The sequence below is a fragment of the Silene latifolia genome, chromosome 10 (assembly GCF_048544455.1).
Source record: "Silene latifolia isolate original U9 population chromosome 10, ASM4854445v1, whole genome shotgun sequence".
Classification (NCBI taxonomy): domain Eukaryota; kingdom Viridiplantae; phylum Streptophyta; class Magnoliopsida; order Caryophyllales; family Caryophyllaceae; genus Silene; species Silene latifolia.
The window spans coordinates 145,304,267-145,318,972 of NC_133535.1; the positions used below are offsets into that span (position 1 = coordinate 145,304,267).

The window sequence follows — 14,706 nt, forward strand, 5'->3', positions numbered from 1 at the left end:
AAGTAGGAAGGGTGTGGGGCATCAAAGGGGACGTAGTCCCGTCTACAAAAGTCATCATAGATCGGGTAGGAACCGGTGGATTGATCATAATATATGCGATCCAATTTCTGCCCCAATACATCCCTCTCACTCGCGGCCTTTGCCCTGGCAATGTCCATCCTCTCTATCCACTCAGTAAGGGAAGGTGGTAAGGGAGGGTAGGAAGGTTGGCTCGAGGAGGACCCCTCACCGGGTTGAAATTGCCATGGTGGGGGTTGGTGAGTTTGTGGCATGGTGTATTGAAGGGAGGAAGGAGTGTCCACTCTACGATCTCGTGAATACACACGTGGAACATAAGTATGAGGTTGGTCGGTGGATACCTCCGCTTCAATCAGGAGTAGGTATTCTTCCTTGTCTTTCTCAATTTTAACGGCGGTGACACTGGGAAGCGGGATAGAATTCTTGTAGTTGATTTGCCAATACTCGCGGTCGTCAACGGGGTTGACCTTAAGCCACTCAAGGTTGTTGGCCAAGTAGCGTTTGGTCAAATAGGTCTCCCCAGGTATTCAATTCATGGTAGAAAGGTCTACCGGACGGTCCAAATTTCGAGCAATACGGGTGATGATGCCACCCACATGAATTGGGACTTTTTGCCCCGGAGAATTGGCAATTTTTGATAAATGAATGGCAAGGTGGTGAGCCACATTAATTTTGAAGGTGGTGGGTTTTGTAAACAAGTAGGACCCCAAAATTTCAAGTTCATTGGTCCTAAACACCCACGGCTCATCCACCGCAAGAATAGTGCATCCCATAAATCGATGCCACACCCGAATGACGGGATTGTGGCAACTAATTGCGGCCCTTTTTACCCCGACCTTATCCTCTAAACCGGAAATTACCTTCCAAACTCGGGAATAATGAAAAGTAGCGGGTGGGTTATGTGATGCGGCATTTTATAACCCAAACATATTAGCCAACTGGCCCAATGAAATTGTGTGGTCCCGGTTTATAAGACGGAAACTAAGGGTAGCCACCAAATTTGTTTGTCGATGCTTGATAATCCGTAAACTACTCAAGAATTCCCAAGTGAGTCAGGGGTAAGTATATTCATGCATTGTGTACATTCCCCTCATTCCTACCCCGGTAAAGAGAGCTTCCGTTTCCCTAGCTAACCCGAGGGCCGATAAGGACGGATGATGTAGAAACTTAGTGGGAGTTAGGGGACGATTTTTGAATAGAATAAACTTACCCTTTTGAGTTTGGGTGGCAAATTCCACCGTCGGAAAATCTGGATCGGGGTTAGTGTCGTTGGCGGCTCGTGCAATCAACTCGGCTTGGTTCCTTGCAACATCGGCTCTTGTTCTCCTTCCCGCCATTGTGAGGATTAGAGGGGTTTGGTGAAGTTAGATTGAAGATAGATGGAGATTTGAGGGAGTTAGAGGGAAAATGGAGGAAAAATGATGGAGAAATGAAGGTATAGAGTTGATACGTGCATTGTATATAGTCTTTTTAGGCCTTTTTATGCACGTATTTCTATGCTATTATCGTAGTTTTATGCTACGAAATGCCCTGAATATGCTACTTTGGTTTGTTTTGTCTTATTTGCAGGAATGAACCAGAAAGTAGTGAAATCGAGCCTTTTACCGTCCGTTTAGCATGCATTTGGAAGAAGAGTGAATTTGGAGCGGGAATGTAGCTATTTTGAGATGCGCAAAAAAGAAAGATAGCTAGGCGAGCAAAGGAAGAACTTCAAATTGCTAGTGCCTATTTTGGAGAGCCATATCTCGAGTTCTACAACATATATTCAGGTGATTCCAACTGAAGATGAAATTTTGTCCTCTTAGCTTTCCAACGCCACCGGAATCGCCCTGTTTGCCCAAGTAACGAAGAAATGGCAGCCGTTTGAAGTTCAGTGCGCGAAGCAGGAAATTGTGCGCTGGAAAGTACTCGATCGAGTACAATTATGTTCGATCGAGTCCTTTTTCTACTCGATCGAGTAGTTGCATTTTAGGATTTAATCGATCGAGTAGATTTTCTACTCGATCAAGTGGTTTGAGCTTAATTTTACTCGGTCGAGTGATATAAAGTTACTCGATCGAGTGGTTTTGATGTTATGCGGGATTATTTAACCCGTGTTGGGCTTAATTTCGGGATAGACTTTTGTTTTCCTATTTAAGCTTTCATAATTAGGTTAAGGGGGATCTCTTATCATCATATACACTATCATACGTTACTTTCTCCTACTGTTACTTTGGTTATTGCTTTTCTTCCCTTTTCCGAATCCTTACTTTGTAACTTTCTATTCCTTTTTATTCTTCTTATTTAATGTTTGTTAATCTTCTTTCCCTTATTCTTGATCTCTTATTATTTATGTCTAGCTAATTTCTCTGCTAGGATTAGGTGATTCAATGGACTGTTGTTAATTGCTAATTAGTTTACAGATTTGTCGTTGTTGTTTTAGTCTATGTTGTTAATTACTGCTATAATTGTATCCTGCTAGTTGAATCGATGCAATTAGCCTTTTAATTTTGGTAAGCCTTGACCTAGACCGAAAGGTTGGAAGGGGTGAGACTCGCAGTGAACAATGGGATGCTTTAGTGAGGGCGAAAGTTAAGCTAATAGCATTTTAGGGCGAATTGAGACCGAAAGGAGATATTCGTTGCCCCTTAGACCGACACATAGACTAATCTGTGACCTTAGCTGCAATTAACTGATGTTCATTGATGACCCGACATCCTAGTTCCCTCTTTCTCCTGTTAATTTCTCTTATTCCTTCTCTCTTGCCTTAAATCTTGTTTAGTTTAGTTCAAACAAATCAAAACCCCCAATCGTGACCCTAGACGGACCGAATAGACAAGTGGATAGTGACCGCCTCCCTGTGGAGATCGACCCTACTTACCGCTGACTTCTGTTAGTTGTACTTAGGTATTTATTTTTGGTACAGAAACGACCGTATCAAATTTTGGCGCCGTTGCCGGGGAGGCAACTATTTTATTTACTTGTTTATTTTTGTCTGTCTTTAGCCTCAAGGGATTTATTTCTTGAGGCAGTTCTCATCTTTTTTCTAGTGTTGTTTTGATAGGCCCTACAGGTCCTACCTAGACAGTTCTAGGTAAAATATCGTCAAAGGGAAGGCTGAGTACCTTTGATCTGTCACCTATGTTCCATTATATGGCGTAACAGGTGATTTACTGTGGGAGATGTGGTGCTGCTGGGCACAATGCAGCTGTTTGCCCAGCTGATAATGACGAGGCTTATGCGTTCAAGCAGCATAGACTAGCCAGTCAAACAGTTGTAATTGCGCCGCCACATCTACCCTATCAACGAGGATATCAGAATCCTCCGTTTGTCTGGCCGTCGCAACAACAAGCTCCTCCTCCTGATAAACAGAAAGAAGAGATTACGGAGCTGAAATCTTTGATGAAGGCGTTTGCACTCCAAGTGCAAGAAGGTGATAGACACACTTGTGCGCGATTTGATAAGCTCGAGTCTCAAATAGCTCAGTTAGCTGTTTCTGATGACTCGGATTACGAAGTTCTATCAGATAATGATGCCTTACACGTGGATTTCAGCACTGTACAACATGAATCACTCGATCGAGTGACATATCTTAGTCGATCGAGTGAAATACCTGAAGAATCGTTCGATCGAGCACTTTATTCCACTCGATCGAACAACAGTTTAGAGGGAGTACTCGATCGAGCTGTTCCAAGTGCTCGATCGAGTGATTATCAAGAGGAAAGTTGCCGATCGAGTAATAATTCTGCTCGATCGAGTAGTTTGGCCAGCGAGAGCAATGATTCGTCATGTGGGTTTGTTCTAGATGACGATTTTGATGATGACAACGGTTATGGTGAGTCCCCCTTTTTCAAAGCCGAGTTAGATGCGCTTGAGGCTGCGATTTACGGGACGGTTTCCACAGAGGAGGCAGCTGAGTCAGTGATTGCTCCTAACACGGATGAGGTAATATATTCTTTTGTCAATGATTCCGACATTGAGAGCAACCAACCCGAGGTAGTTGACGATAATTCTATTATTGTTTGTTTACATAGTACATTATCTCATTTAACTCCTGCTTTGTGTTTTAATGCTATACCCCCTCCTAGCTGGACAAGTAATTTAATAGTTTTTCATCGTACTTGTCGTCGTAAAATCGTTAATTTGAAACGAAACCCTAGATTATTAATTGCTCCTACGCTCCTCTATTTTATTGACAAATTTAGGAGCTGTCATAGGAAATTTGTTAGGCTTAAACGGTCGCATATTTCAATTTTCTATTTTATTTTTATATTATGGTGCTACTTATGCTCTTGTGTAGCACATGCGCAGATGTATGATCTCATGCTAAGAGCTTTGAGCTATTTTGATTGTGACTGATTGGAGCAGCTGGAAGAAAAGAAGGTCGAGCTGGGACCTGTCTGAAACTAGCGCTACCCGGGAGGCAACCCGAAGATTTTATTTTTAGTTGTTTTTCAAACATTTCAGTTTTTATTTTGTTTAATAATCGGTCTTCTCGATCGAGTTTTCTTGCTTTGATTCGCTTCCTGTGACGATGTTCTACAGCTGTTAGTGACCTCCCACGTTGTTGGCTGGTTTGGGGAGGTCCCTTTTTCGCGTAATCTTGTAAGTTCTTCCGCATTTACACTCTTTCTCTTTTAGTTTGCATTTCCTTTCCATGTTTTTGTACAATGAGGGCATTGTACGGTCTGGTTTGGGGAGGTTATGCATCCATATCTGTGTCTGCATGTTGTTTTTATTGCATTCCTGTTATCACGTTTAATTTTCATATGCATTGTTCTCTAAAAAAAAACGAAAATCAAAAAAATTCACGTTTATTTTTGCATATAGGTTGAGTCGGAACGGTAGATTTCCGTGGTGAAATTGCATTTTAACTTGTCTTTTTACTTGAGCCTTGCACTTTCGTTGACAGTTATTAGCTGAGTCTTGCGCATATCTACGAGTTTTTGTTCAAATTTAGCTGACTGTTTAGACTTGACCTGATAAATTGGCAAACTACTCCATAAATTCTGAGTTTTAGAGCCTAATAACTGGTGACATCCATGACCGATTTACATAGGAATTGAGAGTAGTACTCCTTGCATAGCATGTTTATCACTTTTGCACTTTTATGAAATTTGATTGCTTGTCACTTGCGTACATTCGGGTTTGTGGTCGGTGTCACATGCATGAAGGTGCTTACAAATCCCCTTTCTTACATTTTTCACCCATTTAGCTCCACTTAAGCCAAATTTAGCCTTTTTGACCCATTAGCTACATCCAAAACTGAGCCTACCTAGTCAAGCTAGTCTAGTATGTCTTTTTGTGGTATGCTTTTTCCGTCTGCAGTTTGGCCCGTGTGTATATTGTTGGAGTTGGTGAAGGATGAAGGAAAGGATAATGAGAATGAAAAAAAAAAAGGAACTGAAAAAGAAAAAAAAAGTGAATAAAGAAAAAAGGAAATCAAAAAAAAAAAGAAAAAAAATTGAAAATGAAAAGGAAATCACGTATACAGTGAACCAGGGGAAGAAGAATTGAGAATTTTGTTGTCTGGTTGTATTTGGAGACCGTATGTGCTTACTTTTATCTTGTGACGGTCTCACTCCTCCGTTTTATTTTACATTTTTTGAGGAGATAGTGTATTTTGGATGGTGAGTTGTGTGTCAGAGAAGGGCACTTGTGTTTGATTTTTCAGTCAGTTGAGATTCGGATGGTCTTATATGGCCTTGTTTAGGAACTAGCTTGACGTTTTACCTTCACATTTCCATAATTTGTTTTGCCTTTTCTCACCTGAACCTCACTTTCCCATACTATTTGTAAGCCCTCGGCTGTGACTGACATTGTTGGTTGGAATGTATGTATAGTACTTGAATCGTCTATCATTTTTGTTGCATGCATGTTATGTAGGTCGCAGTCTAGGTGAGTGACTGTATTCTCTTTCACTCTTACATACATATTCACCCTTTGCTTCATGAGAGAAGAGTGACCATGTGAGAGTCCGATTTTGTTGGTCTTGCAGGGTCGATAGGTCAGCTTTATCTATGGACATCTTATAATTCGTTTACGTAATGACCATTGTAGCTGTAACTGTTGATTTTATTTTGCATTAAATTGGTTCAAGTAGACAAGTTATACCTAGCTCTGAGTTATCTTTTCCGTTCCATTAGTTTGCATTTAGTTTACTCGAGGACGAGTAAATGTTTGGTTTGGGGAGATTTGATACGTGCATTTTATAGTCTTTTTAGGCCTTTTTATGCACGTATTTCTATGCTATTATCGTAGTTTTATGCTACGAAATGCCTCGAATATGCTACTTTGGTTTGTTTTGTCTTATTTGCAGGAATGAACCAGAAAGTAGTGAAATCGAGCCTTTTACCGTCCGTTTAGCATGCATTTGGAGGAAGAGTAAATTTGGAGCGGGAATGTAGCTATTTTGAGATGCGCAAAGAAGAAAGATAGCTAGGCGAGCAAAGGAAGAACTTCAAATTGTTAGTGCCTACTTTGGAGAGCCATATCTCGAGTTCTACAACATATATTCAGGTGATTCCAATTGAAGATGAAAGTTTGTCCTCTTAGCTTTCCAACGCCACCAGAATCGCCCTGTTTTCCCAAGCAACGAAGAAATGGCAGCCGTTTAAAGTTCAGTGCGCGAAGCAGGAAATTGTGCGCTGGAAAGTACTCGATCGAGTACAATTATGTTCGATCGAGTCCTTTTTCTACTCGATAGAGTAGTTGCATTTTAGGATTTAATCGATCGAGTATATTTTCTACTCGATCGAGTGGTTTGAGCTTAATTTTACTCGATCGAGTGATATAAAGTTACTCGATCAAGTGGTTTTGATGTTATGCGGGATTATTTAACCCGTGTTGGGCTTAATTTCGGGATAGACTTTTGTTTTCCTATTTAGGCTTTCATAATTAGGTTAAGGGGGATCTCTTATCATCATATACACTATCATACGTTACTTTCTCCTACTGTTACTTTGGATATTGCTTTTCTTCCCTTTTCCGAATCCTTACTCTGTAACTTTCTATTCCTTTTTATTCTTCTTATTTAATGTTTGTTAATCTTCTTTCCCTTATTCTTGATTTCTTATTATTTATGTCTAGCTAATTTCTCTACTAGGATTAGGTGATTCAATGGACTGTTGTTAATTGCTAATTAGTTTACAGATTTGTCGTTGTTGTTTTAGTCTATGTTGTTAATCACTGCTATAATTGTATCCTGCTAGTTGAATCGATGTAATTAGCCTTTTAATTTTGGTAAGCCTTGACCTAGACCGAAAGGTTGGAAGGGGTGAGACCCGCAGTGAACAATGGGATGCTTTAGTGAGGGCGAAAGTTAAGCTAATAGCATTTTAGGGTGAATTGAGACCGAAAGGAGATATTCGTTGCCCCTTAGACCGACACATAGACTAATCTGTGACCTTAGCTGCAATTAACTGACGTTCATTGATGACCCGACATCCTAGTTCCTTCTTTCTCCTGTTAATTTCTCTTATTCCTTTTCTCTTGCCTTAAATCTTGTTTAGTTTAGTTCAAACAAATCAAAACCCCCAATCGTGACCTTAGACAGACCGACTAGACAAGTGGATAGTGACCGCCTCCCTGGGGAGATCGACCCTACTTACCGCTGACTTCTGTTAGTTGTACTTAGGTATTTATTTTTGGTACAGAAACGACCGTATCAAATTTTGGCGCCGTTGCCGGGGAAGTTAGATTGAAGATTGATGGAGATTTGAGGGAGTTAGAGGAAAAATGGAGGAAAAATGATGGAGAAATGAAGGTATAGAGTGTCAATGAAATGAAAGAATTAGGGGTTCTTTTGTTGTTTAACGGCTCTGTTTGGTGTGTTTTGCCGGTATGCGAACCGGCAGCCGGTCTGCCGGCTAAGCACACCCTCCCTTTTTCTAATTTTTCGAATTTTTCCTCCAAAATTTTTGTTCTCGCTACCGGTGGACGAACCGGCTGCCGGTCCACCGGTAGAACACTACTCCACTCATTTTCTCAGCTTTCTCAACAACCTTGTTTGTGTCCAGCCGCTGGGCCGGCCTGCCGGCAGAACACACTCCCTGCAGCAATTCTTCAATTTTTCAGCTATATTATGTGTTCCCTGCCGGTGAGCCGGCAGCCGGCCTACCGGCAGAACACATCCCTCCTTCAATTTTCTTCAAAATAATTTGGTCTCGGTGCCGGTAGGGGCACCGGCTGCTGGCCTACCGGCAAAACCCAACATTCAGCTCTTTTCAACAATTCTCTTTCAATTTGTTCAATTTTCATTAACTCGAAAATAGAGATTTTTCGTTGACCTTGGGATACGTTTTTTCCACAATTACGCCGACGCATCATATCGGAAATTCGGGTCAAACGAAAATAAGACTTGTTTTCTTCAAATACGAGTTCCGTCACCAATCCAAAGTGGACAAAATATGACTTCAAAGCTCTCATTGTCTACCGAAAATGCATGCTATGTACAAATTCCATGGGTTGCCTCCCATGTAGCACCCTTGTTTTATGTCGTAGGCTCGACGAAGTCATGAATCACAATCAATTATGGAGAAGGTAGGTATCGATGGAGCTTACATTCTTCATGATAGGGGCTCCGGCAATGTAATGCTTGAGCCTTTTCCCGTTTATCTTGAAAGCTTGGTCTCCATCGGATATTTTAATCGACCCATGGGGAAAAACTCGGACCACGGTGAAAGGTCCCGACCATTTAGACTTGAGCTTTCCCGAAAATAACTTGAACCTTGAGTTAAAGAGTAGAACCAAGTCTCCCACCTTGAATTCCTTCCTTAAAATAGCCTTGTCATGAAACTTCTTAGTCTTTTCCTTGTAAATCCTTGAACTCTCATAAGCATCGAGGCGAAATTCCTCCAACTCATTCATGTCAAGAAACCTTTTCTCTCCCGCTTTCTTCATGTCAAAATTCAAGAATTTTACCGCACAAAAGGCACGGTGCTCTAATTCAACGGGGAGATGACAAGGTTTACCGTAAACCAACCTAAAAGGCGAAGAGCCAATAAGAGTTTTGAAGGCGGTACGGTACGCCCATAGAGCATCATCTAGCTTCATTGACCAATCTTTTCGCGACTTTGCCACGGTTTTCTCTAGAATAGACTTGATTTCCCGGTTAGAGATCTCGGCTTGCCCATTTGCTTGGGGTGATAAGCAAGACTTCTTCTATGTTGAACCCCGTGTTTCTTGAGCAAAGCTTCAAAGGTCTTTTCATGAAAGTGCAAACCTCTATCACTTATGAGTACCCTTGGTACTCCAAATCTTGGGAAAATAGTATTCTTCAAGAATTTGCCAACTGACTTGGCATCACATGTCTTGGTAGGAATAGCCTCTACCCACTTACTCACATAGTCTACCGCCACAAGTATGTACTCGTATTCATAGGAGGAAGGGTAGGGGCCTTGGTAATCAATACCCCATACATCAAACAACTCTACCTCTAGGATGTAGTTCATTGGCATCTCATGCCTCCTTGAAATATTGCCGCTTCGTTGGCACTTATCACACCCCTTGACGTAAGTTGCCACATCATGAAATAGGGTAGGTCAATAAAAACCGCATTGGAGTACCCTTGGGGCGGTCTTCCTCGAACTTCCATGCCCTCCATCTGGCATGTCATGGCAATGAGAAATTATTGACTTCACCTCTTCACTTGGAATGCACCTCCTAATTATCCCGTCCGCACAAGATTTGTATAGGCAAGGCTCATCCCAAAAATATTGCCTTAGATCATGAAAGAATTTCTTCCTCTTATGTGAGTCATAGTCATGTGGGATGACTCCGGATACCAAGTAGTTGACATAATCCGCGTACCAAGGGACATCCATAAGAGCAAGAGCGAACAATTGATCATCCGGCAAGGAGTCATCATTTGGTAGTCCATCCTTAACCTTTTCATGGAATAGCCGAGAGAGATGATCGGCTACCACGTTCACCACACTCTTCTTGTCTCTAATTTCAATATCAAACTCTTGGAGCAAAAGTATCCACCGGATCAAGCGTGGTTTCGATTCCTTCTTGATTAGAAAGTGCCTCAATGCCGTGTGATCGGTGTGTACAATTACCTTAGAGCCCACTAAGTAGGAACAGAACTTGTTCATGGCATATATGACCGCCAAAAGCTCCTTTTCGGTGGTGGTGTAGTATGATTGAGCTTCATCCAAGGTTTTGCTTGCATAATATATAGCATGAAGTTTTCCATTCTTTCTTTGTCCAAGCACCGCTCCCACCGCTACATCACTAGCATCGCACATCAACTCAAAGGGTTCTCCCCAAGTGGGAGGTTGCATAATTGGAGCGGTGATGAGAGATTCTTTCAACCTATTAAAAGCATTCAAACATTCATTAGTAAACTCAAAGGGCACATCTTTGCCAAGTAACAATGTTAAAGGTCGGGCAATCAAAGAAAAATCCTTGATAAATCTCCGATAAAAACCAGCATGCCCAAGAAAACTTCTAACTCCTTTGACATTAGTGGGAGGGGTTAAAGTTTTAATCACTTCAATCTTGGCTTGATCAACTTCCAAGCCTTTACTTGACACAACATGACCCAAAACAACCCCAGAGGTCACCATAAAGTGACATTTCTCCCAATTCAAGACTAGACCAGTTTCTTAACACCTTTTCAAGACCTTACTCAAATTAGCTAGACATCCATCAAATGAGGTGCCTACCACGGAGAAATCGTCCATAAACACCTTCATTATATCCTCAACATATTCGGAAAATATAGCTAGCATGCATCTTTGAAATGTGGCCGGCACATTGCATAGCCCAAAGGGCATGCGCCTATAAGCAAAGGTGCCAAACGGGCACATGAAGGTGGTCTTTTCTTGGTCATTAGGGTGAATCGGGATTTGGAAAAACCCCGAAAACCCATCAAGGTAGAAAAAGTGAGAGTGTTGGGCAAGTCTTTCCAACATTTGGTCAAGAAAAGGGAGGGGGAAATGGTCTTTCCTAGTCACCTTGTTGAGACGTCTATAGTCTATACACATTCTCCACCCGGTTGTGATTCTTGTCGGAATTAGTTCATTCTTGTCATTGGTGACTACCGTGACCCCGCCCTTCTTTGGCACAACATGCACCGGGCTCACCCATGCACTATCGGAGATAGGGTAAATTATACTTGCATCATAGAGCTTCAACACCTCCTTCCTAACCACTTCTTTCATTGAGTGGTTAAGGCGGCGTTGAGGCTCAATGGAAGATCTCAATGGAAGATGCATTCTCATCCTCCAAATGAATGCGGTGGGTGCAAAAAGAAGGGCTAATCCCCTTGATATCATCAATTGAGTACCCAATGACATCCTTGTATTTTCTCACAACATCAAGTAACTTTTGAAGTTCGGTGTCATTGAGTGCACTATTGACAATAATAGGGTAAGTGTCATTAGGGCCAGGGAAATCATGTTTAAGAGTGGAGGGAAGAGGTTTCAACTCCACTTGAGGAGGTGTGGATCTCTCCTCCTTTTTACCATCTCCTCTCAAGCTCTCAAATTCTTTATCCGGGTCTTCTTCAATTGTTGCTTCCATAGCTAAAGCATACTCCCGGTGCTCCTTGCAATCTTTTACCTTGCCCTCAAGGAATCCTTGCAAACCCTTGTCTTCATCAATTTTTTTCATATCAACCAATTCCTCTACCATGTCAATCATGTAACAAGACTTTTCTTCCGAGGGCTCCTTCATAGCCTTGTTCAAGGAGAATTCTACCTTTTCTTCAACCACTTGTAGAGAAAGCTTTCCATTCTTCACATCAATCATGGCACTCCCCGTAGCAAGACAAGGGCGCCCCAATATGATGAGAATATTTGAGTCCTCGGGGATGTCCATTACATAGAAGTCACATGGGAATGCAAGTTTGCCCACTTTGAGTGGGACATCCTCCACAAGGCCAATTGGGTACCTTACCGACCTATCCGCAAGTTGGAGAGAAACCCTTGTTGGTGAAAGCTCATAACCCTTCAATTTCTTGAAAATATTGAGGGGCATAAGACAAATGCTTGCCCTAAAATCACACAAGGCTCTCTCAATATGCACGGTCCCAATTTTGCAAGGTATGGAAAAACTCCCCGGGTCTTCAAGCTTTTGAGGAGCCTCATTCATAAGAATTGCACTACACTCCTTGGATAAATTCACCGTGGTTGTCGGGCTCAAGGAGTTTTTGTTTGAAATTTGCTCCTTCAAGAACTTTCCATAGCTTGGTATCTCCTTGACGGCATCAATGAAGGGCATGGTAATGTTGATACCCTTCATCAAGTCCATGAACTTTCCATATTTTTGTTCAAGTTTTGCCCTTGCCAACCTTTGTGGGAAAGGAATTGGTGGCACATAAGTTTTCACAACTTGTTGTTTTGGCTCTTCAACGACCCTTGTTGGTTCATCAATCACCTTTGGAGTCTCCACAACAACTTCTACAAGTTCTTCTTCAACCCCTTTTTCTTCAATTCCCTTAGGAGGTTCAACCACAATTTGAGGTTCAACCACATAATCCGGTCTACTACTCTTCCTCTTCTTGACAAATGCCCGGTCCTCCAAATCTCTACCACTCCTCAAGTGGATAGCATTTATGGTTTTCGGATTCTCCTCGGTTTTACCTGGGAATTTTCCATGAGAGGCTTGTAGTTGGCTCATTTGGGAAGTCAATTGGGAGATTTGGTTGTCCGTCATCCGTTAATAAGCTTGCATTTGGGTTCTAAGTTGGTTGATAGATGAGGTTGTTTCTTCTTGTTTTTGAGTGGAATGGTTGAAGAATTGTGTTTGAGTATTGACAAGTTGGTTTTGGGAAGTCATCAATTGTTCCATCATGAGTTCCATGTTTGACTTTGGTTGGGTGGATTGTTGGAAAGGTGGGTTGTTTGGTTGGAAAGGTGGGTTATTTGGTGGGTTGAGTGGTTGAAATTGTTGTCTTGGTTGGAAGGTTCTTCCTTGGAAACCCGGTGGACCTTGATTGAATGTTGTGTTCGGTTTTTGAGCTTGAAAGTTTGGTTGTTGTGATTTTTGTTGGTAGGTTGGGTTTTGGACATTTTGAGAGCCATAAGAGAAGTTTGGGTGGGCTCTCATTCCGGGGTGATATTGGTTGTTGTTAAATGCTTGCTTGGCCGGACTAGACTCTCATATCCCGTTCACTTGCTCCATGCAACTGCCCTCTCCTACCATCAAAGGACACTCATTGGGTGGGTGTCCTTGGTCTCCACAAATCTCACAACTATAAACTTGGTTCCTCATAGAGGATGTGTTGCTAGATGTGTTGCTTGAACTCATCAAGGCAACTTGTTGCTTAAGCTCTTCAATCAACCCTTTGACTTCAACATTATTGGCCTATTCAACCGTTGACTTTCCTTTCCTTTTGTGCCTATCATTGTTCCAATGAAAGGTACGAGAAGCCATCTCCTCAATAAGCTCTTTGGCCGTCTTGTGGTCTATTTTATCCAATGCTCCCTTCCCCGAGCCGGAATCTAGGTTCATCTTCATTTCATTGTTCAACCCTTCATAAAAATTGTTGATGAGCTCATCATCTCCAATCCCGTGGTGAGGACATAGCCTTTGGAGGCCTTTGTACCTCTCCCATGCTTCGTAAAGAGTCTCATATTCTTGTTGGGTGAAGCCTTGAAGCTCACTCTTGATTCTTGTGGTTCGTTGTGGTGGGAAATACTTGTTTAGGAAAGCTTTGGAGACATCATCCCAAGTCCGAAGAGAGTCGGGTTCACAACTTTTAAGCCATTCCTTGGCACTTCCTCTCAAGGAGTAAGGGAAAAGCCTAAGGCGTACGGCATCCTCCGACACTCCGTTGGCCTTGAACATGTCACAACTATCCAAGAACACATTGAGATGCTCGTTGGGGTTTTCGGTGGCTCCCCCACCAAATTGATTCCCTTGGACAAGTTGTTGCAAGGTGGCTTTCACATCAAAATTGTTGGCTTGAATAGGTGGCTTGACGATACTCGGATTCACCACCTTTTTCGAAGCCAAGTTATCTCGCATAGGAACCGCGGCCATTGTCACTTCGTCTCCCGGAGTTGCAAAGGGATTCTCAAAAGTTTCAAAGGTACTTGGTTCTTCTTGAAAGTCTTCAACTACTAAATTTTCTTGGGAAGTTGGTGTTTCTATAAGCCCTCTTCTACGTAGTGAATTTAGTCTTCTTGCGGTAGCTTCAATCTCGTGGTCAATCGGATCAATTGGTTGACCTCTTCGAGTTCTCCTACTCATGCAAAAATCCTACACACTCAAGAGAAGGATTATTAACACTGTTCCGGGTGTAATTCCGAAGCAGTTATTTGTTACCACTCGTGGCTTGTAGAATTACGTCTTTGGTTGAATCCTTCTTTCGGCCTCTCCTGAAACAATGAACGAACTGAGGGCTCGGCTTTGGCCGAGCGTACTCACTTCGACGCTCAAGTCAGTGAACTCAAAGAGATAAGTTGTGTGTTACTTGGCGAAGTATATATTGTAGAGAGATAAGGAAGATATTACCAGATTATGAGGTGTTTAGGTTAGATTCTGGATCCTTTCCTCAATGAGAGTTGAGGAGTATTTATAGACTTTCACCTTTTGTCACGTAGTGGCCAAGTGGCCAAGTGGCTAGCAGGTGGAAAGACTGATGTACCCTCGGCCGAGGGACCCATGGCGGGCCGGCGGACCCTGTTGACTCCATGCCGAGGGGTCTTGGATATGAGTACGCGGATATGTGCCCCGGCTGGTTAGTTGTCCTAGCCG

The 14,706-nt window shown here is 42.3% G+C and overlaps 2 protein-coding genes and 1 non-coding gene across 3 annotated transcripts; 1 reads left to right on the top strand and 2 right to left on the bottom strand.

Annotated features, from left to right (window-relative positions):
* Window positions 1-3,241: 3,241 nt before the first annotated feature.
* On the bottom strand, window positions 3,242-9,051 carry LOC141608422 (uncharacterized). Its single transcript, XM_074427779.1, has 2 exons — window positions 8,560-9,051; window positions 3,242-3,358 (listed from the first exon to the last, which is right to left on the bottom strand). The coding sequence occupies exons 1-2, from the start codon at window positions 9,049-9,051 to the stop codon at window positions 3,242-3,244; spliced, it is 609 nt and encodes a 202-aa protein (XP_074283880.1).
* Window positions 9,052-10,309: 1,258 nt separating this feature from the next.
* On the bottom strand, window positions 10,310-12,660 carry LOC141608424 (uncharacterized). Its single transcript, XM_074427780.1, has 2 exons — window positions 11,358-12,660; window positions 10,310-10,314 (listed from the first exon to the last, which is right to left on the bottom strand). The coding sequence occupies exons 1-2, from the start codon at window positions 12,658-12,660 to the stop codon at window positions 10,310-10,312; spliced, it is 1,308 nt and encodes a 435-aa protein (XP_074283881.1).
* Window positions 12,661-13,513: 853 nt separating this feature from the next.
* Window positions 13,514-13,620, top strand: LOC141609647 (small nucleolar RNA R71). The gene has a single exon (XR_012527569.1). It is a non-coding gene; the product is annotated as a small nucleolar RNA R71 (small nucleolar RNA).
* Window positions 13,621-14,706: the final 1,086 nt, after the last annotated feature.